Raw genomic sequence first — 23,447 nt, 5'->3', positions numbered from 1 at the left:
ACACATGGTGGGAATAGAACCCATGACCTCAGTGCTGTGAGGCAGTAATGCTAACCATTACACCGTCCGTACTGCCCCGTATATATAACACATGGTGGGAATAGAACCCATGACCTCAGCGCTGTGAGGCAGTAATGCTATAACCATTACACCGTCCGTACTGCCCTGTATATATAACACATGGTGGGGATAGAACCCATGACCTCAGTGCTGTGAGGCAGTAATACTAACCATTACACCATCCATACTGCCCTGTATATATAACACATGGTGGGGATAGAACCCATGGCCTCAGCGCTGTGAGGCAGTAATGTAACCATTACACCATCCGTACTGCCTGTATATATAACACATGGTGGGAATAGAACCCATGACCTCAGTGCTGTGAGGCAGTAATATAACCATTACACCATCCATACTGCCCCGTATATTTAACACCTGGTGCTAATGACCTCAGCGCTGTGAGGCAATAATATAACCATTACACCGTCCATACTGCCCCGTATATATAACACATGGTGGGAATAGAACCCATGACCTCAGTGCTGTGAGGCAGTAATGCTAACCATTACACTGTCCGTACAGCCCCGTATATATAACACATGGTGGGAATAGAACCCATGACCTCAGCGCTGTGAGGCAGTAATGCTAACCATTACACCGTCCGTACTGCCCCATATATATATCACATGGTGGGAATAGAACCCATGACCTCAGTGCTGTGAGGCAGTAATGCTAACCATTACACCGTCCGTACTGCCCCGTGTATATATAACACATGGTGGGAATAGAACCCATGACCTCAGTGCTGTGAGGCAGTAATGCTAACCATTACACCATCCATACTGCCCTGTATATATAACACATGGTGGGGATAGAACCCATGACATCAGCACTGTAAGGCAGTAATGCTAACCATTACACCGTCCGTACTGCCCCGTATATATAACACATGGTGGGAATAGAACCCATGACCTCAGTGCTGTGAGGCAGTAATGCTAACCATTACACCGTCCGTACTGCCCCGTATATATAACACATGGTGGGGATAGAACACATGACCTCAGCGCTGTGAGGCAGTAATGCTAACCATTACACGGTCCGTACTGCCCCGTATATATATAACACATGGTGGGGATAGAACCCATGACCTCAGCGCTGTGAGGCAGTAATATAACCATTACACCATCCGTACTGCCCCGTATATATAACACATGGTGGGGATAGAACCCATGACCTCAGTGCTGTGAGGCAGTAATGTAACCATTACATCGTCCGTACTGCCCCGTATATATAACACATGGTGGGGATAGAACCCATGACCTCAGCGCTGTGAGGCAGTAATGCTAACCATTACACGGTCCGTACTGCCCCGTATATATAACACATGGTGGGGATAGAACCCATGACCTCAGTGCTGTGAGGCAGTAATACTAACCATTACACCATCCGTACTGCCCTGTATATATATCACATGGTGGGGATAGAACCCATGACCTCAGCGCTGTGAGGCAGTAATGTAACCATTACACCGTCCGTACTGCCCCGTATATATAACACATGGTGGGGATAGAACCCATGACCTCAGCGCTGTGAGGCAGTAATGCTAACCATTACACCGTCCGTACTGCCCCGTATATATAACACATGGTGGGGATAGAACACATGACCTCAGCGCTGTGAGGCAGTAATGCTAACCATTACACGGTCCGTACTGCCCCGTATATATAACACATGGTGGGGATAGAACCCATGACCTCAGCGCTGTGAGGCAGTAATATAACCATTACACCATCCGTACTGCCCCGTATATATAACACATGGTGGGGATAGAACCCATGACCTCAGTGCTGTGAGGCAGTAATGTAACCATTACATCATCCGTACTGCCCCGTATATATAACACATGGTGGGGATAGAACCCATGACCTCAGCGCTGTGAGGCAGTAATATAACCATTACACCATCCGTACTGCCCCGTATATATAACACATGGTGGGGATAGAACCCATGACCTCAGTGCTGTGAGGCAGTAATACTAACCATTACACCATCCGTACTGCCCTGTATATATATCACATGGTGGGGATAGAACCCATGACCTCAGCGCTGTGAGGCAGTAATGTAACCATTACACCGTCCGTACTGCCCTGTATATATAACACATGGTGGGGATAGAACCCATGACCTCAGCGCTGTGAGGCAGTAATGCTAACCATTACACCGTCCGTACTGCCCCGTATATATAACACATGGTGGGGATAGAACCCATGACCTCAGTGCTGTGAGGCAGTAATGTAACCATTACACCGTCCGTACTGCCCCGTATATATAACACATGGTGGGGATAGAACCCATGACCTCAGTGCTGTGAGGCAGTAATATAACCATTACACCGTCCGTACTGCCCTGTATATATAACACATGGTGGGGATAGAACCCATGACCTCCGCGCTGTGAGGCAGTAATATAACCATTACACCGTCCGTACTGCCCCGTATATATAACACATGGTGGGGATAGAACCCATGACCTCAGTGCTGTGAGGCAGTAATGTAACCATTACACCGTCAGTGCTGCTCACATAGACCCTCCTATAAGACGTATATAGGCCGCATGGTTTGCATGTAGACTGACATAATGTCCTCTTGCAGATTGCCTGTTCCGGCTGTGCCCTATGAACAGATATTCTGCACAAAAGCAATTCTGGAAAGCTGCGAAGCCTGGTGCTAGTAACACGACGGACACTGTCCTACTCAACAAATTACACGTGAGTCCCCGGATTACAGCCGCACTCATGATTACGGGTCATAGCTGTAGCTTTCCAGTCTCATTTATTTCTCTCTCTCTACAGCATGCGGCGGACCTGGAGAAGAAGCAAAACGATACTGAGAATCGCAAGCTCTTGGGAACAGTTATTCAGTATGGAAATGTTATTCAGGTGCAGTCCTTAGTCTGGTTGGGTAGCGATTGGCCGAGTCCTAGCTGCTGTATGGGGGTTCCAGCGTAGACATGGCTAGTGAGCATTGACTTCAAATTATAGTCTGTCACCAATGGTAACTTTTACCATTGACGGGGGGAGAACCAGATGGTGATGATCTGATGCCATTTAAAGTCCTCCTTTTTAATTTTTTTAAACATGTAGTTCGTTCCTTCCTAATCTAGCCATTGTTCATGGCCATAAGTACTAGCTGGCCCCATCATTTTTAAAGATGGAACCTTCATCTTCATAATGTGGGCACCTCTTCTTGGAAGGCCTGTTGGGGGGGGGGGGGGGGACCTGGCCTGAGCAGCTGTGCCTGGCCTAATAACCAGAGTCACCCTGCAGGACATAGGAACTGTAAGACTGTGGCATTCCCCCTGGTGTTCGCCAGTGTAACATGATGTAAGAGAACATCGTCACATCATCTACGTCAACCACTAATGTTCTTTTGTAAAAGATGAAATAAAAAATTAGCCACCTGCCTAAAATTTGGAACACTCTTATGAACCATGAAACTCACGCAGACTGTACTTGATTCAGAACTACGCTTGCTTTTACTCCAGCTTGAAAGGAGACTGCTACTGGTGGTGAAAGGGTAGAGCCTCTGCTATTTTATGAAGCACCGTCCTGGTTGTGCGTTCTCCTAGGTAACACAGTAAATGGTAACTGGTCTCTAGCTGCACTGGATGGTGCTGGCATTAACTCCAGAAAGGGAATGCGTGCATTGGTTATGTTCTGTCCTCTGGACCCTATGGTGGTAATTTTATTACACTTGAATGAAGGACTCTGTTCCTAATGAACAGATCGGCTGCGTTATTCTGTATAGACAGACTGCACAAAATGCTGCTCCCACTGTGGAGTCTAATATTCCACCCGTAGAGGGTTATTCGGAGACTGGCTGCCCACCAGCAACTTCTGTGACCACCTACAATTACATGTTACCCTTTTTTAAGCTTTGAGATCTCTTCTCCCTACTGGGACTCCCAGGTAACGTACTGTGACATGACACGTGTATATCTGTGTGGCTGAGCCGCCCCCCCCCCCCCTTGTCACCTATCACATCACTCAGCACAGTCTACTCCGTATACAGCCTCAGTCACACGCAGTATACAGGTGTCATATATCCCATCACTCAGCGCAGTCTGCTCCGTATACAGCCTCAGTCACACACAGTATACAGGTGTCACATATCGCATCACTCAGAGCAGTCTGCTCCGTATACAGCCTCAGTCACACGCAGTATACAGGTGTCACATATCACATCACTCAGTGCAGTCTGCTCCGTATACAGCCTCAGTCACACCCAGTATACAGGTGTCACATATCACATCACTCAGCGCAGTCTGCTCCGTATACAGCCTCAGTCACACGCAGTATACAGGTGTCACATATCACATCACTCAGCGCAGTCTGCTCCGTATACAGCCTCTGTCACATGCGGTATACAGGTGTCACAGATCCCATCACTCAGCGCAGTCTGCTCCGTATACACCCTCAGTCACACACAGTATACAGGTGTCACATATCACATCACTCAGCGCAGTCTGCTCCGTATACAGCCTCAGTCACACACAGTATACAGGTGTCACATATCACATCACTCAGCACAGTCTGCTAAGTATACAGCCTCAGTCACACAGTATACAGGTGTCACATATCACATCACTCAGCGCAGTCTGCTCCGTATACAGCCTCAGTCACACACAGTATACAGGTGTCACATATCCCATCACTCAGCGCAGTCTGCTCCGTATACAGCCTCAGTCACACACAGTATACAGGTATCACATATCCCATCACTCAGCGCAGTCTGCTCCGTATACAGCCTCAGTCACACGCGGTATACAGGTGTCACATATCCCATCACTCAGCGCAGTCTGCTCCGTATACAGCCTCAGTCACACGCAGTATACAGGTGTCACATATCACATCACTCAGCGCAGTCTGCTCCGTATACAGCCTGTCACACGCAGTATACAGGTGTCACATATCACATCACTCAGCGCAGTCTGCTCCGTATACAGCCTCAGTCACACACACATTATACAGGTGTCACATATCACATCATTTAGCGCAGTCTGCTCCGTATACAGCCTCAGTCACACGCAGTATACAGGTGTCACATATCACATCACTCAGCGCAGTCTGCTCCGTATACAGCCTCAGTCACACGCAGTATAGAGGTGTCACATATCACATCACTCAGCGCAGTCTGCTCCGTATACAGCCTGTCACACGCAGTATACAGGTGTCACATATCCCATCACTCAGCGCAGTCTGCTCCGTATACAGCCTCAGTCACACGCAGTATACAGGTGTCACATATCACATCACTCAGCGCAGTCTGCTCCGTATACAGCCTCAGTCACACACGGTATACAGGTGTCACATATCACATCACTCAGCGCAGTCTGCTCCGTATACAGCCTCAGTCACACGCAGTATACAGGTGTCACATATCACATCACTCCGCGCAGTCTGCTCCGTATACAGCCTCAGTCACACGCAGTATAGAGGTGTCACATATCACATCACTCAGCGCAGTCTGCTCCGTATACAGCCTCAGTCACACACACATTATACAGGTGTCACATATCACATCATTTAGCGCAGTCTGCTCCGTATACAGCCTCAGTCACACGCAGTATACAGGTGTCACATATCACATCACACAGCCCAGCCTGCTCCTTATACAGCCTCAGTCACACGCAGTATACAGGTGTCACATATCACATCATTTAGCGCAGTCTGCTCCGTATACAGCCTCGGTCACACGCAGTATACAGGTGTCACATATCACATCACTCAGCGCAGTCTGCTCTGTATACAGCCTCAGTCACACGCGGTATACAGGTGTCACATCACTCAGCGCAGTCTGCTCCGTATACAGCCTCAGTCATACGCAGTGTACAAGTAATGGATATTAATTAGCACAGTGCGGTGCATTCTAGCAACATCACCTTGCAGCTAAGACCTCCTCCTTTTTCCGGTGTAAAAAAAACACAAACACCCAGCATTAGCAGTGACACCGGACCTAGGGTCTATCTGGCGCCGCGTGGCGTATTGAAGTTAGTTGTATGGCTTATCAATATAAGGACCGGGCTTGTAAGCCAAGATGTAAACTTCAAATATATTGTTTTTTTAACGAAGTGTTCGAAGAGGGTGTGTACTATCCTAGCCCCCCCGTGGGTGGTATTAATGTACTAGTAACTGGCTTAGTGTCTTGCAGGCACTTATGCCGGTCATTATTGAGTGCAGCAGGTAACCCTCCTATGTACTAATGTTCTCCTCTTTTTAGATGCTGCACTTGAAAAGTAACAAATACCTGACTGTGAACAAGCGTCTGCCTGCGCTGCTGGAGAAGAACGCCATGCGCGTGACTTTGGACGAAGCTGGAAACGAAGGCTCCTGGTTCTACATCCAGCCATTCTACAAGCTGCGCTCCATCGGTGACAGTGTGAGTGGGGTGGGGAGAAGTCCGGGGCTTAACTAGAAGGAGCCAGATATTTTGTAGCGCTGTTAGCCCCTGTGATTGGGGGTGGCCAGGATAACTGGACAGTGTTGATGGAATGGGGAGGGAGAAGTCCTTATGTGGTAGCCTCAGTGTCCCATCTGCCGATGCAACTGTCTTTTATTCAGCAATGTACTTGTCCTAAATTGCCTTGTACTGTAATTCGTTATTTTCTTGTTTTTTGCTCAGCTAAATATTGCTAGACGCTGTGGAACCCTTGTGGCGCCATATAAATAAACCATAATAATCTTGAGATTATCCGCTGACATTTTGAAGTATGGTGGTGGTCAGGTTGGAGGTGGGGAAGGAGGTGGGGGCACTATGGTGGCAAGGTAAGAGGAGGTGGGGAGGATAGAGGCAGTTGGTGTTTCTCCCCTGTTTGAATTTTGAATTATGCTGCACCCCCACCCCTGGATCCACCACTGGTCCTCATACACCCGGCCTCAATACGCCATGCAGCACAAGTTGCCTGACTCATGTAGTTTGCTAGCTCCCCGTGCAGTTCTGCTGATGTCAGTTTTTTTTTTTTCCTCTGCCGAAAATGTGACAAGGACACACAAGGAGACTGCACTGATTAATCTGATATGACACTTTGTATTTTGTGTGTGACTCAGACTGTATACGGAGCAGAACGGAACTTTTATTTGGGAAAAGCTACAGCTGCTATATTATAGCGCAGATAGAGACTCTGCAATTCTAACCTCATTGTAAATTATTATTTTTTTAGAGTTAGAGAGTTAGGTTTGGGTGATGCGTGATCAAACTGAAATTTAAATTGCAGTGTAAAAATAAAGCAGCCAGTATTGACCCTGCACAGAAACAAAATAACTTGCCCAAATCTGACTCTCTCTGCATATGTTACATCTGTCCCACCTGCAGCGCAGCATTATCAGGTCGGACTAGACCCAGGCAGTCGTACATTCTGTATGTATAAAGCCATTTCTGTCTGATCTGATGCTTTCGCTGCTGCTGTAGACTCTGCCTCCCCTGATGCTGCTCCGTGAAAGGGTTTCCCAGGCTAAAACCACAGCCTCCGGTCCTTACTCATTTGGGTCAGACTGAATACATCGTCTTCTCCCCTACACTGAAGGCTTCATCTTGCTAAACTCGCTGTAGACTCTCTAATGTAATGTTTCCGCTTATTAGCTTGCGGTTGCCTTCCAGGTATGGCTGCAGTCTATGTATAGTACAGAACGGTGTATGCAGAATATACGGGTTAACGGTTTGCTGCCCGTCCGTCAGGTTACAAGCGGTAATATCCATAGATCTGCCATAATCTGTGTGCGCCAGCTTGTCCTAGGAAACATCCTATGAAATCAGTCTGAGGGTAGATGGATCATTGAGGCTGTTGGCCACCTCCAAGTCCAGGCTGATGCCATAGTAACATAGTAATTAAGGCTGAAAAAAGACTTTAGTTTATTGAGTGCAACCTATCTGACTTGTAAATACTGACGTGAGTAAGTCATATCTATGGGATTCCCTTAGTGCAGGGGTGGGGAACCTCAGGCCCGGGGGCTGTATGCGGCCCCCGTAGCCGGTCTGAGTGGCCCTACCACCCGCCCGTCGGCTTCGCCGGGAGTCAAGTACTGGGGAATTCTCATTCTTACGAGATTCCTCTTAACAGCAGCCGTAGACAGTCAGTCCTATTCAGCGGCAGCCGCCGGAGTGTGGGACGGCTGCAGCAGGACAATTTGTAAGAGAAATTTTTACATATGGCCCCCGAAGGATTCCCCCCCCCCATACAAACGGCCCTTGGCACAAAAAAAGGTCCCCACCCCTGCGTTAGTGGCCAAAAATGCATCCAGAATTTTACTGCTCTAATGGTGAAGAATCCTCTTCTTAATTCAGTACGGAATTTATTTTCCTTGAGCCTCAGTACATGCCCGCGTGTCCTAAGTATAGGCCTGTTACTGACCAATCATCTCCCAGTTCCATATGATTCCCAATCCTGTATCTGAACATACGGTACTTGTTTCCTAGCACGGCCACCACGATCGTGGTGGTCGTGTCGGAAAAAGTCGCGTCGGGTGCATACCAAAACGCACACGACGCGACCGACGCGATGTACCCGATTTCTCCATAGGCTTCAATGTTAAAATAATTTAACATTGAAGCCTATGGAGAAATCGGGTCCATCGCGTCTCCATAGGCTTCAATGTTAAATTATTTTAACATTTAACATAGAAAAAAAAGGTAAATGGCCCAATATGGGCCATTTCTCATTGGCTATGGCCCCGGCATGTGTGTAAAAAATAATGGCCCCCCATTGTGGCCGCCATCCCCACGATTGACGCGAGCGAAGCGTGGCGAGCGGCGGCGGTGCGCGTCCTCCGACCTTTTCATTCCCCTACTATCCACGTCAGCGTGGAGTTGAGAATATATAGTGTAGCGAGCCACCAAGACCGAAGCGTGGCGAGGGGACGCGGATACCTGTCAAGCCCGCGAGGGACGCCCCTCGTGGGCTTGACAGGTATCCGCGTCCCCTCGCGGGGCTCGGTGGCTCGCTACGCTCGCCACACTATATATTCTCAACTCCACGCCGACATGGATAGTAGGGGAATGAAAAGGTCGGAGGACGCGCACCGCCGCCCCTCGCGGGCTCGCTGCGCTCGCCACGCTTCGTGTTCGCGTCAATCGTGGGGGTGGCGGTCACAATGGGGGGCCATTATTTTTTACACACATATTCCGGGGCCATACCCAATGAGAAATGGGCCATATTGGGCAATTTCCCATTTTTACCTATGTTAAATGCACACATTTTCAATGTTAAAATATTTTAACATTGAAGCCTATGGACAAATCGGGTCCATCGCATAGGCTTCAATGTTAAAATATTTTAACATTGAAGCCTATGGGGAAATCGCGGGCATCGTGTGCCTTAAAGTTAAGGCACACGATGCCCGCGATTGTGGCCGTGCTAGGAAACAAGTACCGAACATACTAATCACATCACCTCTCAGCCTCCGTTTCTCCAGTGAGCACATATTCAGCCTGGTTAGCCTATCTTTGTATTCTAGTGATTCAAGACCTGTTACTACTGTAGCTTAGTCGCCCTTCTCTGTACCTGTTCCAATTCATTTATGTCCTTTTTAAGGTGCGGTGCCAAGAACTGAACACAGTATTCTAAGTGTGGTCTCACCAGTGCCTTGTAAAGAGGCACTATCACATTGGGATGCAGTTAAAATCCCGGCGTTCAGAATCTCGACCGCCGGAATCCCGACCGCTGAAATCCCGACACTTTCTCCCTCCTGGGGTGTCCCTGTCATGGCGCATCGGCGCTCATTTAATACAGAAACTTCTCCCTCATGTATTTCATTGCTTCGGTATAAATAAGCTTTTCCGTGGAGATTCCGTTGGGCAAGCGAGTCCTTATAGGACCGAGCTAATCTCTGGCGCTCCTTCACCTGGTCTGTGATGGCCAAGGAATCCCCCTTCAGATGCTGCCACTTGGGCCCACAGGTTGCAGTGATACAAGGTGTAGCGTGATGGCGCACCGGTATGGCCCAGTAGGTGGACAGCCAAAAGTTTGACGAGGCCAGATCGACATGGCGAAAGGTCAACGTGATTTTATTTATTTTCATGTGTGGTGTGTTTTTCTCCTTGTATACATGGAGTTGCTAATGGTGTGGCCTTGCGGTGCCTTACCATGGCATATGCAGCATGCTGGCTGGGCTGTGCCAGTGCTCGTGAACAGCTTGGCAATAACCTGGGTCTAGAGTACGGTATTACTGTGTCCTAGCGGCCCCAACACGGGTCTTGGTGCGGTCTGACAGAGCCTCCATGGGTCGAGCAACACGGTCATTCAACCCTGATGACCAGGGTTGAACACAGCTCTTACAAGTGCAGTGTGAACGGGTGCCTGGGTCGAGCGACCCGGGTTCCGTTCACAGTATGGAGGAGGCAGCACTGTCGGCTCCAAATGCTTCCTCCTCCCAAGCCCCGGGTGACGCGCCGCCACTCAGCTCCGCCCCGTGTGACGTCACCGACACGGCAATGAGCTGGGTCGGTGTCGGAGCTTTCAGACCGCATATGCCGTGTCGCTCTGAGGACGGGACCCCTGTCCTAATCCCAGGTGCGACACGGCATATGTGGTCTGAAAACCGTATAAGTGTAATACACCTTCTTGATCGGTTACCTGTATTGGGTTAATGGTCGCCCTCTCTAGTTGGTGCGGTGGGATTCGTGGCAGATTCCGGCTTACTTAGAGCATTTCGGGCTGTTCTGCTCAGCTGCTAATAAACACTGTATTTTGTGCCAGAGCCGGACGGTCCCGCTGCCAATCTTCATACTGATGTTAATCTGTATAATTGCTTCAGTTTAGCTCGCAGCCCTCCCATATATGCCCTGTGCTCTCCTGAACAACGTTCGCTTTCATTTCATGCTGACTGTTTAGCGCTCTGTATGTCTTGCAGGTTGTGATTGGAGATAAAGTTGTGCTTAACCCAGTGAATGCCGGCCAGCCATTACATGCCAGCAGCCACCAGCTGTCTGACAATCCCGGCTGCAATGAGGTGAGTGTTTGGGGGGAGAGCACTTGTGACGTCTGTGGAAGAGATTATTTTGAAGGTACCAGTCATGTGCTGAACGGAGGCAGCCATTTTGCCGGTGGGGCCCATGTTCTTGAGATTTCCATTTGTAAATCCAGTTCTTCAAAGGAGTTGCGTCAAAGCTTCTAAATAGGCTAATTGGTTGCTATGGGCAACTTCAATCATTTTGAAGAATGCACTTGATCCAATTGTAAAGCGCAATGGAATATGCTGCGCTATATAAGAAACTGTAAATAAATACTAGCTAGAAGCTGCTTGCTCTGGTCCACATCTAGGCTTGTCCAGCCTTTAGAGCAGGCATGTCCAAACTGTGCCCTCCAGCTGTTGTGAAACCCCCCTCCCCCAGCATGCCTTGCCATAGTTTCAGCATTCCCTAATGCCAAAAACTGTGGCAAGGCATGATGGGACTTGGAGTTTCGCAACAGCTGGAGGGCCACAGTTTGGACATGCCTGCTTTAGAGGCTTTGACTGCCTCTCCTGAGTGTCCTGATCGCCTGCATAGGAGGGGCTGTTGGGTTGCATGTAGATTGGTGACCTCCTGTTTGGGAGACTGATGGTCCAATCCTGCCAGTGCGGAGAGCGATTACTAATGTCTGTAGCCTAAATCCGTTATTCCTATTATTGCTCGCTTGGCGCTAACTTTCTCCTCCGGCTGCAGGTGAATTCTGTGAACTGTAACACCAGCTGGAAGATTGTTCTGTTCATGAAATGGAGCGACAATAAGGATGATATCTTGAAGGGGGTGAGTAAACGATGGCCCTTAATTTGGGGGGGGGGGCGGCAGAATTATTACCCGGAGAGGGGCTAGATGCTAAAGACTACCAATTGAAAAGCTACTTTCCTCCAATTCGAAATTCCAAGTCTCCTTCCTGTAGGGCAGCGGTGGGGAACCTCCGGCCCGCGGGCCACATACAGCCCCCGCAGCCGGTCTGTGGCCCGCCCGGCAGTTGTGAAGGGGAAAACTGATACAGGGGAAATCTCGCAAGAGCTACCGACCTCTCACAATATTTCCCCTGTATCGGACTCCCTACACAGACCGCCGACCCTCAAACTGCGGCAGCCGCCAGAGTTTTCTTTTAAATGGCCCCGAGCCATTTTCAACCAATGGAAACGGCCCTTGGCCCCCTTAAGGTTCCCCACCCCTGCTGTAGAGTAACCTGTTGTATTTAAGCACACTTATTATGAGGTACTTGTTTGGCTTTCCATTGTGGGATTTCACATGGCTGAGGCATGAGGAATGAGTCACCTCCTACGACTGATTGCGTCTGTCTTGCTTTAAACAAGAATGGTTTGTTTCAGTAAGAAGCGGTTTTGTCACTTGTTGTCACATGAGGCTGCAAGGTCCTAGTGATGAACATCTAGTACACATCGCACAATCTGCAAAGGCTCCAAGGATAGCTGTCCCATCATGCCTTGCTCCAGGGCCAGGAACGTCTCTGCTCGGCTAATTTCATGCCGTCGTTGGTATTCACATAAAAATGTGCTTTAAAGAGAAAATCTATCTGGTGAATTGGTAGCAGGTGTAGAAATCCATACCTTGTGCAGAAGACCCTTCTTCCCACAATGCTACCATGTTCTTGCTGAATTAGAAGGTATACAATGATGGGTCTGCCCTACACCAATAAACAGACTTCTGCTATTGGTATGTGACCGCCATCGGGAAAGTAGACCTTTTTTTTTTTTTAAATCCTGGTTCTCCTCCTACCAGGGTGATGTGGTGCGGCTCTTCCACGCGGAGCAGGAGAAGTTCCTGACCTGTGATGACCATAGGAAAAAACAGTATGTCTTCCTCAGGACCACTGGCCGGCAATCTGCCACCTCCGCCACCAGCTCTAAGGCATTATGGGAAGTTGAGGTAAGCGGTCCAGCCATAAGGACTAGTCGTCTGTATGGGATGCCCTAAACCTTTAATAGTCGTGGTTCCCAATGACTCCTTCACCAAACACTTGGTTTACGGACTGATGCAGCGTTGAATGAACGCCCTTGTGTTGGTCATTTCTTGGCCTCTTTATAAATGCTCCGCAAGTGGGTGCGGCGATGCAGCAACATCTGGTCTAGAATAGCTGGCAATGGACCTATGCCAGAACTGTACTCTATCTTCTGGTAGACTGACTGTGTCCATGTCCGTAGGTGGTGCAGCACGACCAGTGTCGAGGAGGTGCAGGATACTGGAACAGCCTCTTCCGATTCAAGCATTTGGCAACAGGGCATTACCTAGCTGCAGAGGTGAGTGACGCGCTGGCTGGAGAGTATTGTATGTATGAAAGCTGGCGTGTAACAACTGCGAGCCTTGGTCTTATCTGGGCGAGTATCCATCCTCTTACCGCTCACGTTTGGCTGAATATGGCGGTGATCCTCTGTGTCTGGTAAGTCACTGTCCGGTTCTCTTCCCTCAGGTAAATCCTGACTATGAGGCAGGGGGTCTGGAGATGGAGAGCTCAGTAAGTAGGAGGATAGCGGGCAGAAGCCTTGCTATCCCGAGCCATGACCACCCCAAACAAGCCCGCTTGTTCCCTGCCAACCATTGTAGCTTTGCCTTCCTCATTTTCCCTGGCATCTGCTCGGGCTGATGGCTCCTGGATTGCATCCTTGACCTGCCCATTTCATAGCTCTCCGATCACCCCATCCCTGACAACCAAGCTACATACCGTAAGGGCCATGTAGAGGGGGCATACATGACTATGTATTTGCATATGTGCTCTTTACATAACATTGAATCTGTGCACGCTGGAATGGCTGGATATTGTGAGGGGCACTTACCAGTGAGCTTGGATTATGGACATTCATATGAAGATGTTGTGGTCCTGTAGATGAGTAAGGACAGACACCTCATTGGACAGACACACTCCTATCCTGAGTGTTTGTACTTGTGCTCTTTGATAAATACCCCCTTAGTGTCCTTCAGCTATTGGCATGACTCATCAGGATAGTGGGCACAGGAAGTACCCGGGCAGTGTCGGGATAGCCGGGTTAGCATTTTCATCTTTTGCGCTAGTTGTTTTCCAACGTATCTGAAGCTTGTGTCAAGTCTGCCAATTGGATTTCTTGCAGCTTCCAAACCTTTCTATCTGGTTCCTAATCTGCAAATTTACTCTCCAGATGGACTCGGAGCAAGATCCGTCCCGTGCCAGGTTGGGTATCGAAACGGAGAAGATTAAGTGCACGTTGGTCTCTGTCCCCGAGGGAAATGATATCTCCTCCATCTTTGAGCTGGACCCTACAACTCTGCGCGGGGGAGACAGCTTAGTACCACGGTAGAGTATTATGCAGATCTCTCCTCTGTGGTTTAGCGGTTTCTTCTGTCCTCGCGCCAAGTCCAGTGACTTGATGCCCTTTCCAGGTCTGCTTGCTCTGTACAGATAACGTTTCCTCCTTCTCTCCATCATTCCTCATTTTCTGTCTTTATATTGTCAAGTGCTACACCACAATAATAGCTAGGGCGTGTTCACTGGTGGAACGGGGATGTTGCCTAATTTTGGGGAAGGGCCAGGGCCAAAATGGCAGCATCTGTTAATCTTAGAATTATGGAACCGATTCAGACATGTTCGAATTCGGCCCCGTCCAAGATGGTGGGGGTCTGCGCAGGTGCACTTCTACGCATGTGCAACACCCTCCAGTGAGCGACCTCTGTGAATTTTACACTCGCCACGATGTGCACTGCCTGAGTGACAGGCAGGGGGGGCGTTTCGACAGGACCACCCTATGTTTTATGGGCATTCTCACAAAAAGAGTGGACGTGCCCGTCAATGTGACTTCAGCACCCACTCCAAAATCGGGGAAAGAAGCCATATGCGAAGTATAGGCTTCATTTTCATACTTAGCAGAGGAAAGATCTTTCGATTGTGAGCAACATCGAATGAGTTTTCATCTGTGCGGCCACATTCGGGCAGGTGTGTAAGCGTGTTACCTGCTCGCTAAGTAGCGAATTTATGCAGTCTAGCTAGCAGATCTGAATTACCCCTAAAAAAGGATGCTAGTGTTTATAACTGGGTAATCTATTGTATGGTTATGTTGTACAGTTATATCCTGACTCAGACGTTGGCTCCTTTCTGGTTTGGGTCATGGGGTTGACAGTTATTAGGGTGACTGTCTAGATCTGAAGGTTGACACAAGGAGAAATGGTGGACACGTGAGAAGTAGCGCACAGATGCTGCACATTGTAGAACCGGTTCCTGGCTGATGTGAGAAGTAGCGCACAGATTCTGCACATTGTAGAACCGGTCCCTGGCTGATGTGAGAAGTAGCGCACAGATGCTGCACATTGTAGAACCGGTCCCTGGCTGATGTGAGAAGTAGCGCACAGATGCTGCACATTGTAGAACCGGTCCCTGGCTGATGTGAGAAGTAGCGCACAGATGCTGCACATTGTAGAACCGGTCCCTGGCTGATGTGAAAAGTAGCGCACAGATGCTGCACATTGTGGAACCGGTTCCTGGCTGATGTGAAAAGTAGCGCACAGATGCTGCACATTGTGGAACCGGTTCCTGGCTGATGTGAAAAGTAGCGCACAGATGCTGCTCATTGTGGAACCGGTTCCTGGCTGATGTGAGAAGTAGCGCACAGATGCTGCACATTGTGGAACCGGTCTCTGGCTGATGTGAGAAGTAGCGCACAGATGCTGCACATTGTGGAACCGGTTCCTGGCTGATGTGAAAAGTAGCGCACAGATTCTGCACATTGTGGAACCGGTTCCTGGCTGATGTGAGAAGTAGCGCACAGATGCTGCACATTGTGGAACCGGTCTCTGGCTGATGTGAGAAGTAGCGCACAGATTCTGCACATTGTGGAACCGGTTCCTGGCTGATGTGAGAAGTAGCGCACAGATGCTGCACATTGTGGAACCGGTCTCTGGCTGATGTGAGAAGTAGCGCACAGATGCTGCACATTGTGGAACCGGTCTCTGGCTGATGTGAGAAGTAGCGCACAGATGCTGCACATTGTGGAACCGGTTCCTGGCTGATGTGAGAAGTAGCGCACAGATTCTGCACATTGTGGAACCGGTTCCTGGCTGATGTGAGAAGTAGCGCACAGATGCTGCACATTGTGGAACCGGTCTCTGGCTGATGTGAGAAGTAGCGCACAGATGCTGCACATTGTGGAACCGGTCTCTGGCTGATGTGAGAAGTAGCGCACAGATGCTGCACATTGTGGAACCGGTCTCTGGCTGATGTGAGAAGTAGCGCACAGATTCTGCACATTGTGGAACCGGTTCCTGGCTGATGTGAGAAGTAGCGCACAGATGCTGCACATTGTGGAACCGGTTCCTGGCTGAGCCCGATCACCAATAACCTGTTCTTCCTGCTCCTGTGTATTTCAGTAACTCCTATGTTAGACTGCGGCATCTCTGTACCAACACGTGGGTGCACAGTACCAACAGTCCCATAGATAAGGATGAGGAGAAGCCCGTCATGCTGAGGGTAGGTGATACCCGGCTGTTCTCATGCCAGCCAGATTTGTCAGTCTTACCGATACCGCTGTGAAGCTGCTGTGTGCATTTATTGCTTATGGGATATGGTCTGATCATTTAGTACATATAGGAGTCTATAATGTCTCTGTCTCCCTAGATCGGTACATCGCCCGTGAAGGAAGATAAGGAAGCGTTCGCTATTGTCCCGGTGTCGCCGGCAGAGGTGCGAGATTTGGACTTTGCCAATGATGCCAGCAAGGTGTTGTCGTCCATTGCGGGCAAATTGGAAAAGGGAACAATCACACAGAACGAGAGGAGGTGAGCGGGTTCCGAAAGCGGCTGGTGGGTGACGCGGATACTGCGCTGTAGGAATGCCCAAATTATGCAAAGAAGATCCTATCCCTTTGCATGTAGACTTACCAGATAAGAATGCTGCAGCGCTAACTAGGATATAAACTGGATTCGGCATGAAAAGCCGGCGGTCGAGATCCCGACGCCGGAATCCCGACAAGGGGGGGACGTGGATCACCCCCCCTTGCGGGCTCGCTACGCTCGACACACTAATTTATTCTCCCTCCAAATGACATTCTTACTTTGCTTCTGTTTATAAGGGTGGTGATCAAAGCCACAATTCCTTGGGTACACAGCATGGGGCAGGTTATATTATGTCTTCCAGAATAATTATGGAGGCTAGCACAGTTACTCACCTACTAGAGATCCAGGGAAGGTCTTGGTGTACGTATTTAGTTCTATGTGATGTGAGCTGGACATTAGAGAGCATCTTCTAGTTGGAGTACTACTGCCATCTGCTGTCCAATGCATGTACTGCAAGCCGGATCTATATGCTGTTTGGGATACGGTCATTGAGTCTATAGCTGGGGGTAGCCAACCCTAGTCCTCGAGAGCTACCAGCAGTGCATGTTTTGCAGCTCTCCTCACAGAATCACAAGTGAGCTAATTAGCTCCATCTGTGGATCTTTTAAAATGTGTCAGTGATTAATGAGTGCAGCTGGTTGCCTGGAAAATGTGACCTGTTGGTAGCTCTCGTAGGCTAGGGTTGGCTACCACTGGGCTATAGCAAGTTGGGTTGACACCATTAGGTCGACATGGTTTTTTTTACGTTTTTTTTTATTTTTTGTGCCGACAGGTGGTATGTAATGCCCTACCATCCACTAGGGTGTGGTGGGAGAATAAAATAGTGTGCCGAGAGCAGTGAGGCACCGTGCCCAAAGCCTTGCAAGCGAAGCGAGGGGATGTGGTGCATTGGAAACTGTTCATGTCGACTGTGTTGACATTTGGGTAAAAAAAACTGAAAAACCCTATGTCGAAATTTTGACTGTAGACCTAGACCCTGTCGACATATTGCTTGTGTCGACCTAGAACCATGTCCACCTTTCCCCATGTCAATATAACGGTGTTGACCAACTTGCTGTAGACCAAACTATCCCAACCCTGCTGTTTATACAGTAGGGCTAAGTGCCTCATTTGCAGGTCTTGTGTGACACTCCCATTTTTATCACCTGATGGGAAAGTAGTCCGGGAGGTATATAGTGAAGTCATCAGCCCGGCTCTGTTTGAAATCTCAAATGTTCTTTGAGTGAATTATTCCGGTTCTTCCACTGACATCCGCCTCTGCCCCTTTTTCTTCAAAGAGCTGTAACGAAGCTGCTGGAGGAGTTGGTATACTTTGTGACCGCCGGGGTGAATTCTGGTCAGGATGTCCTTGAGGTTCTTGTAAACAAACCCAACCGGGAGCGCCAGAAGTTGATGCGGGAACAGAATATTCTGAAGCAGGTGAGAACGATCACTGTGATCCCACATGACCAATCCCTTTTGGCGATGTTTGGATTTGAGTGTATACCGTACCTCTTTGTTCAAGATCTTCAAGCTGCTGCAGGCCCCGTTCACGGACTGTGGGGATGGCCCAATGCTGCGGCTGGAGGAACTGGGAGATCAGAGACATGCGCCGTTTCGGCACATATGTCGGCTCTGTTATCGGGTACTACGGCACTCGCAGCAGGACTACCGGAAAAATCAGGTGCGGTATTGGTCATAAGAAGTCTAGTTATCTGTAGTGTACGGAGCCTGCGGTTCTGGGTGGACACCCGATGAATCTATCGGTCAGTGGTGTGATACTCTGCACAGGAGGCCCATGGGAGGGGCTTCTGTAGCACAACCATTGGACCCAAGCCACTCTGACCTGGCATTTGCAATGAGATGGTCCGTCCTATGGGTGGGCTAGTAAAATTCATGGCATCCAAATTTTACATTCATGTAGAACAGGGGGTGGCCGAACCGGTCTTCAAGATCTACCAAGAGTTCATGTATATCACGGGGTTGTCTACTTTTTAGAGTCTCCTCTGTGGGAGAAGCTCAGAGAGGAGACTGTCAGCGGCACTTCAGAAGCGATTTGCATCTTTAGCCCCTCCTCCTCCAAAATGCCATGAATTGCAGGAAATTAACGCTGCCTCGGGAGGGGGCCGCTGGTATCGGGGAGGGTTGCCAACCTTTCCGGGGGGCCCAATTTTTGGGAGCCTCCTGGCCATTCCGGGAGGGTAGGTAACCCTGGTATATCAGGCAACCTGTGGATCTATAGTAGGAATGAATACAGCATGTGTGAGAATGGTACAGTTAGTAATGACTACACCTGTGCACCAGCTAGGTGGTCTGGGAAACGTGGACCGTTGTTGGCTCTCAAGGACCGGTTTCGGCACCCCTGATGTAGAAGGACATTTTAAGGGGAAGGGGATGGTCTCCCGTGTGACACTCGTGATTTTTGCTGATGGGTCTCTACCCCACCACCCTCGTCAACCCTCCCTCCTCCATGCTGTCCTGCTTCTTAGTGGACCGAGTTCTTAAAGTCAAATGTTTTTTAGTTAGTAATCGGGTTGTTTAGTGTTGCCCTTGGCAACCAATTTGATTCTAGCTATCAGTTCTGTACTCTAGAAAATAGGCAGAATCTGTTACCATGGGCAACACCACCTTGTTTCTGTTTATAATAAGCTTTGGCATATTCCATTACTATAAGTCTCTCCCATTCTCTGGTTTGCACAGGAGTACATTGCCAAGCAGTTTGGCTTTATGCAAAAGCAGATTGGTTATGACGTTTTGGCGGAAGACACGATCACGGCGCTGCTGCACAATAACCGCAAGCTGTTGGAGAAGCACATCACGGCCGCAGAGATAGACACCTTCGTGAGCCTGGTGAGGAAGAACCGGGAGCCAAGGTGAGGTGACATGCAATGCTATAGAGACCCGGCAGAATGTTGTACACGATGAGTGGCCTGGGACACTCTTACCGGCCAACAGAATTGTGGTGGAAGAGGACAAGTATTTAACGGAGGCATCTTGTGGTTTCTCTGCCCTAAAGGTTCCTGGACTACCTGTCTGATCTGTGCGTCTCCATGAATAAATCTATCCCAGTAACTCAGGAACTGATATGCAAAGCTGTGCTGAATCCGACCAATGCGGACATCCTCATAGAGACCAAGTAAGACCTTCCTCCGATCTTTTCAGTTGGCCACGGCTCTACTGCAAAGTGGACTTGTTGATTGCTGATTGGCTTTATCCCGTTATCGCCACTTGCAGGCTGGTGTTGTCTCGCTTTGAATTTGAAGGGGTCAACAGTGGTGAGAACCCGCTGGAAAATGGAGAGGATGAGGAGGAAGTTTGGCTTTTCTGGAGAGATAACAAGAAGGAAACCCGCAGCAAGAGTGTGAGGGAGCTGGCCCAAGATGCCAAAGAGGGGCAGAAGGAGGACCAGGATGTTCTCAGCTATTACAGGTATGGTGTTTGAGACTTGTTTTGCGTTAATTGATGGGTTGTTGTCGTCTTGTGTCCCACACTTGGCCTTTATACTGTCTCCGCAGGTACCAACTTAATCTCTTTGCTCGCATGTGCCTGGACCGGCAGTATTTAGCCATCAATGAGATCTCCGGCCAGCTAGACGTGGACCTTATTCTGCGCTGTATGTCCGATGAGAACCTGCCATTTGACCTGCGTGCATCATTTTGCCGGCTAATGCTGCACATGCATGTAGACCGTGACCCTCAGGAACAAGTCACGCCAGTGAAGTACGCTCGTCTGTGGTCTGAAATCCCATCGGAGATTGCTATTGACGAGTAAGTGTCTGTGTAGGAGAAAGGGAGTGGGATCGGGGCAGTCTCCCTGGACCTCCAAAGATGGGAAGCCCTGACCATGGCTCCTTCTGTCCTGCAGCTATGACAGCAGTGGGACCTCCAGGGAAGATATAAAGGAGAGATTTGCTCTAACCATGGAGTTTGTGGAGGAATATCTGCGAGATGTGGTGGGCCAGAGGTTTCCGTTTTCCGACAAGGAGAAGAACAAGTTGACTTTTGAGGTGATAACAGATCTGTTGTCTGCGTGGCGCTAATCAGAACTCTATCTAAATTAACATCTCCCCATTGGTGTCTTATCTCTACAGGTGGTGAACTTGGCTCGTAATCTCATTTACTTTGGATTCTACAACTTCAGTGACCTTCTCCGTCTGACCAAGATCCTTCTGGCGATACTCGACTGTGTGCATCTGACAACCAGCTTCACGCCCAACAAAATGGGCAAAGGGGAAGAGAAGCAAGGTATTATGGGGGAGGGGGAATGAACACTTGCTTAGTCCATCAGGTTGCACTTACCCGCCATTGTATGTAGCATTACATCTTCAGAATAGTCAAGCCTTGACTTAAAGTGGTTGGTAGGAATGTAGAGTGTAGGTCTCCAGTTGCTGACTGTATCTGCTCCCACCTGCAGGGGGCAGTAATGTGATGCGCTCCATACACGGTGTTGGAGAGCTCATGACCCAGGTAGTGTTGCGTGGTGGTGGCTTCCTCCCCCTGACCCCCATGGCCGCACCAGAGGGAGCCATCAAACCTCAGCGGGAACCTGAGAAGGAGGACATCCTTGTCATGGACACAAAGCTGAAGATCATTGAGATTTTACAGGTAAGTTAGTGCATTTGTGGGTGTTTTTTCTGGACGTAGTTGTGGTCGTTGTTGTTGTAACAGTTTTTTTTTTTATTTTTTAGTTCATTCTAAATGTGCGCCTGGATTACCGGATATCCTGCCTCCTCTGCATCTTCAAGTGTGAGTTTGATGAAAGCAATGCTCAGACTGGGGACGGCTCGGACACTGCCCCTGTGGTGCCAGGTAAGACGGGCGCACACCTACTGCACGGGTTATTTATCAGGAAGGCAGAAGGAATACGGGTAAATTGATGTTCTGGTGAGCTCCAGAGCTTCGTTGCAAGTAAGAAGCTGAGAAACCAGGTCATTGGTGTATATACCAGAGGTGGCCAAACCTTTCCTCAAGATCAGTGGTTCTCAACCAAGGTCCTCAAGGACCCCTAACAGTGCACATTTTCCAGGTCTCCACACAGAATCACAGGTGACCTTTTAAAATGTGTCAGTGACTAATGAGTGCACCTGCCGGGTGACCTGGAAAACGTGCACTGTTGGGGGTCATTAACCCCTTCCCGACATTTGACGTACATGTACGTCATGGTCGGGAAGTACTTCCCGACATTTGACGTACATGTACGTCATGGCTTCTAACTGTCACTGCATCTATAGACGCGGTGACAGTTAGGAGATGTCTGCTGTCCCTGACAGCAGACATCCCCCCTCGCCGCCCAGGGGGGGCAGGGGTGCCCCCCCCGGTCGGCGATCGCTGTGATTGGCTGTTCAAATCCTGTAAGCCGCTCGGTAACACAGGGATCGGTGGTGATCGGTGCTGTTAAGTACAGCACCGATCACCACCGATGAGCAGCACCCCCCTCCCACCCACCCGGCACTCACCCGGCAGCTCCCCCAGCTCCCCCGGCAGCAGCAGCAGTTGGCAGCCTCAGTCAGCGCACGCAGCGCTTCCCCCCTCCCACCCCCCCCCGCAAGCCGCAGCAGCAATGGGTTAAAAAAAAAAAAAAAAAGGAACTGATATATATATATATATATATATATATATATATATATATATATATATATATATACACACACACACACACACACACACACACACACACACACACACACACACACACACACACACACACACACACACACACACACACACACACACACACACACACACACACACACATACGTCATGGTCGGGAGGTACTTCCCGACCGAAGACGTGTATATATACGTCATGGTTTTAAACTGTCACCGCGTCTATAGACACGGTGACAGTTTGGAGATGTCTGCTGTCCCTGACAGCAGACATCCCCCCTCGCGGCGATCGCTGCGATTGGCTGTTCAAATGTGAACAGCCAATTGCAGCGTTTTCTGTGTTACCGGCGGCTAAGCCGCTCGGTAACACAGTGATCGGTGGTGATCGGTGCTGTTAAGTACAGCACCGATCACCACCGATCGCCAGCCCCCCCCCCTCCCACCCGGCAGCCCCCCTCCCTCCCACCCACCCGGCTGCCACAGCGCCAGCACCCCTCCCACCCCCCCGCCAGCCGCAGCGCCAGCCCCCCTCCCAAAGCTGGTGACCAAAATGGGGTCACTTGTGGGGGGGTTCCACTGTATTGGTGCTTCGGGGGTCTTGCTAATGCGACATAGCACCCACCATTCATTCCACCACCAAATATCACTCCTTCCCTTCTGAGTCCTGCCATGCACCCAACTGGTATTTTTTGGTCACATGTGAGGCATTGCCGTACTCGGGAGAAATTGGGGCACAGATTTTGGGGTGCTTTGTCTCCTTCATTCCTTGTGAAAATGAAAAATTTTGAGCCAGAACTGCATTTTTCTGTAAAAAATTACATTTTTTTACACAAAAATGCAGATCTGGCTCAAAATTTTTCATTTTCACAAGGAATGAAGGAGACAAAGCACCCCAAAATCTGTGCCCCAATTTCTCCCGAGTATGGCAATGCCTCACATGTGACCAAAAAATATCAGTTTGGTGCATGGCAGGACTCAGAAGGGAAGGAGTGATATTTGGATTTTGCAGCACAGATTCTGGTTGAATGACCCCTGAAGCA

General features: G+C 49.4%; 1 protein-coding gene across 8 annotated transcripts in view; it reads left to right on the top strand.

Annotated features, from left to right (window-relative positions):
• ITPR1 (inositol 1,4,5-trisphosphate receptor type 1) overlaps positions 1-23,447 on the top strand; it is a 96,856-nt gene that overhangs the window by 33,974 nt on the left and 39,435 nt on the right. For 4 of the 8 annotated variants that reach the window (XM_083155747.1, XM_083155744.1, XM_083155746.1 and 1 more), the window contains exons 5-25: positions 2,655-2,770; positions 2,855-2,941; positions 6,282-6,440; positions 10,907-11,005; positions 11,700-11,783; positions 12,750-12,896; positions 13,172-13,267; positions 13,438-13,482; positions 14,141-14,295; positions 16,359-16,458; positions 16,606-16,766; positions 18,101-18,242; positions 18,328-18,486; positions 19,503-19,675; positions 19,819-19,938; positions 20,037-20,231; positions 20,318-20,569; positions 20,667-20,808; positions 20,893-21,046; positions 21,216-21,406; positions 21,490-21,610. In XM_083155747.1, the coding sequence (XP_083011873.1) occupies positions 2,655-2,770; positions 2,855-2,941; positions 6,282-6,440; positions 10,907-11,005; positions 11,700-11,783; positions 12,750-12,896; positions 13,172-13,267; positions 13,438-13,482; positions 14,141-14,295; positions 16,359-16,458; positions 16,606-16,766; positions 18,101-18,242; positions 18,328-18,486; positions 19,503-19,675; positions 19,819-19,938; positions 20,037-20,231; positions 20,318-20,569; positions 20,667-20,808; positions 20,893-21,046; positions 21,216-21,406; positions 21,490-21,610 (2,898 nt within the window). The remainder of the gene's footprint in view (positions 1-2,654; positions 2,771-2,854; positions 2,942-6,281; positions 6,441-10,906; positions 11,006-11,699; positions 11,784-12,749; positions 12,897-13,171; positions 13,268-13,437; positions 13,483-14,140; positions 14,296-16,358; positions 16,459-16,605; positions 16,767-18,100; positions 18,243-18,327; positions 18,487-19,502; positions 19,676-19,818; positions 19,939-20,036; positions 20,232-20,317; positions 20,570-20,666; positions 20,809-20,892; positions 21,047-21,215; positions 21,407-21,489; positions 21,611-23,447) is intronic. The other 4 variants (XM_083155748.1, XM_083155750.1, XM_083155749.1 and 1 more) reach the window with 1 other exon arrangement.

This window comes from Crinia signifera, chromosome 8 (genome assembly GCF_055691185.1).
Source record: "Crinia signifera chromosome 8, ASM5569118v1, whole genome shotgun sequence".
NCBI classification, from domain to species: Eukaryota; Metazoa; Chordata; class Amphibia; order Anura; family Myobatrachidae; genus Crinia; species Crinia signifera.
Note: the sequence above shows the minus strand (reverse complement) of the source record. Positions and strands in the feature narration are given on the sequence as shown.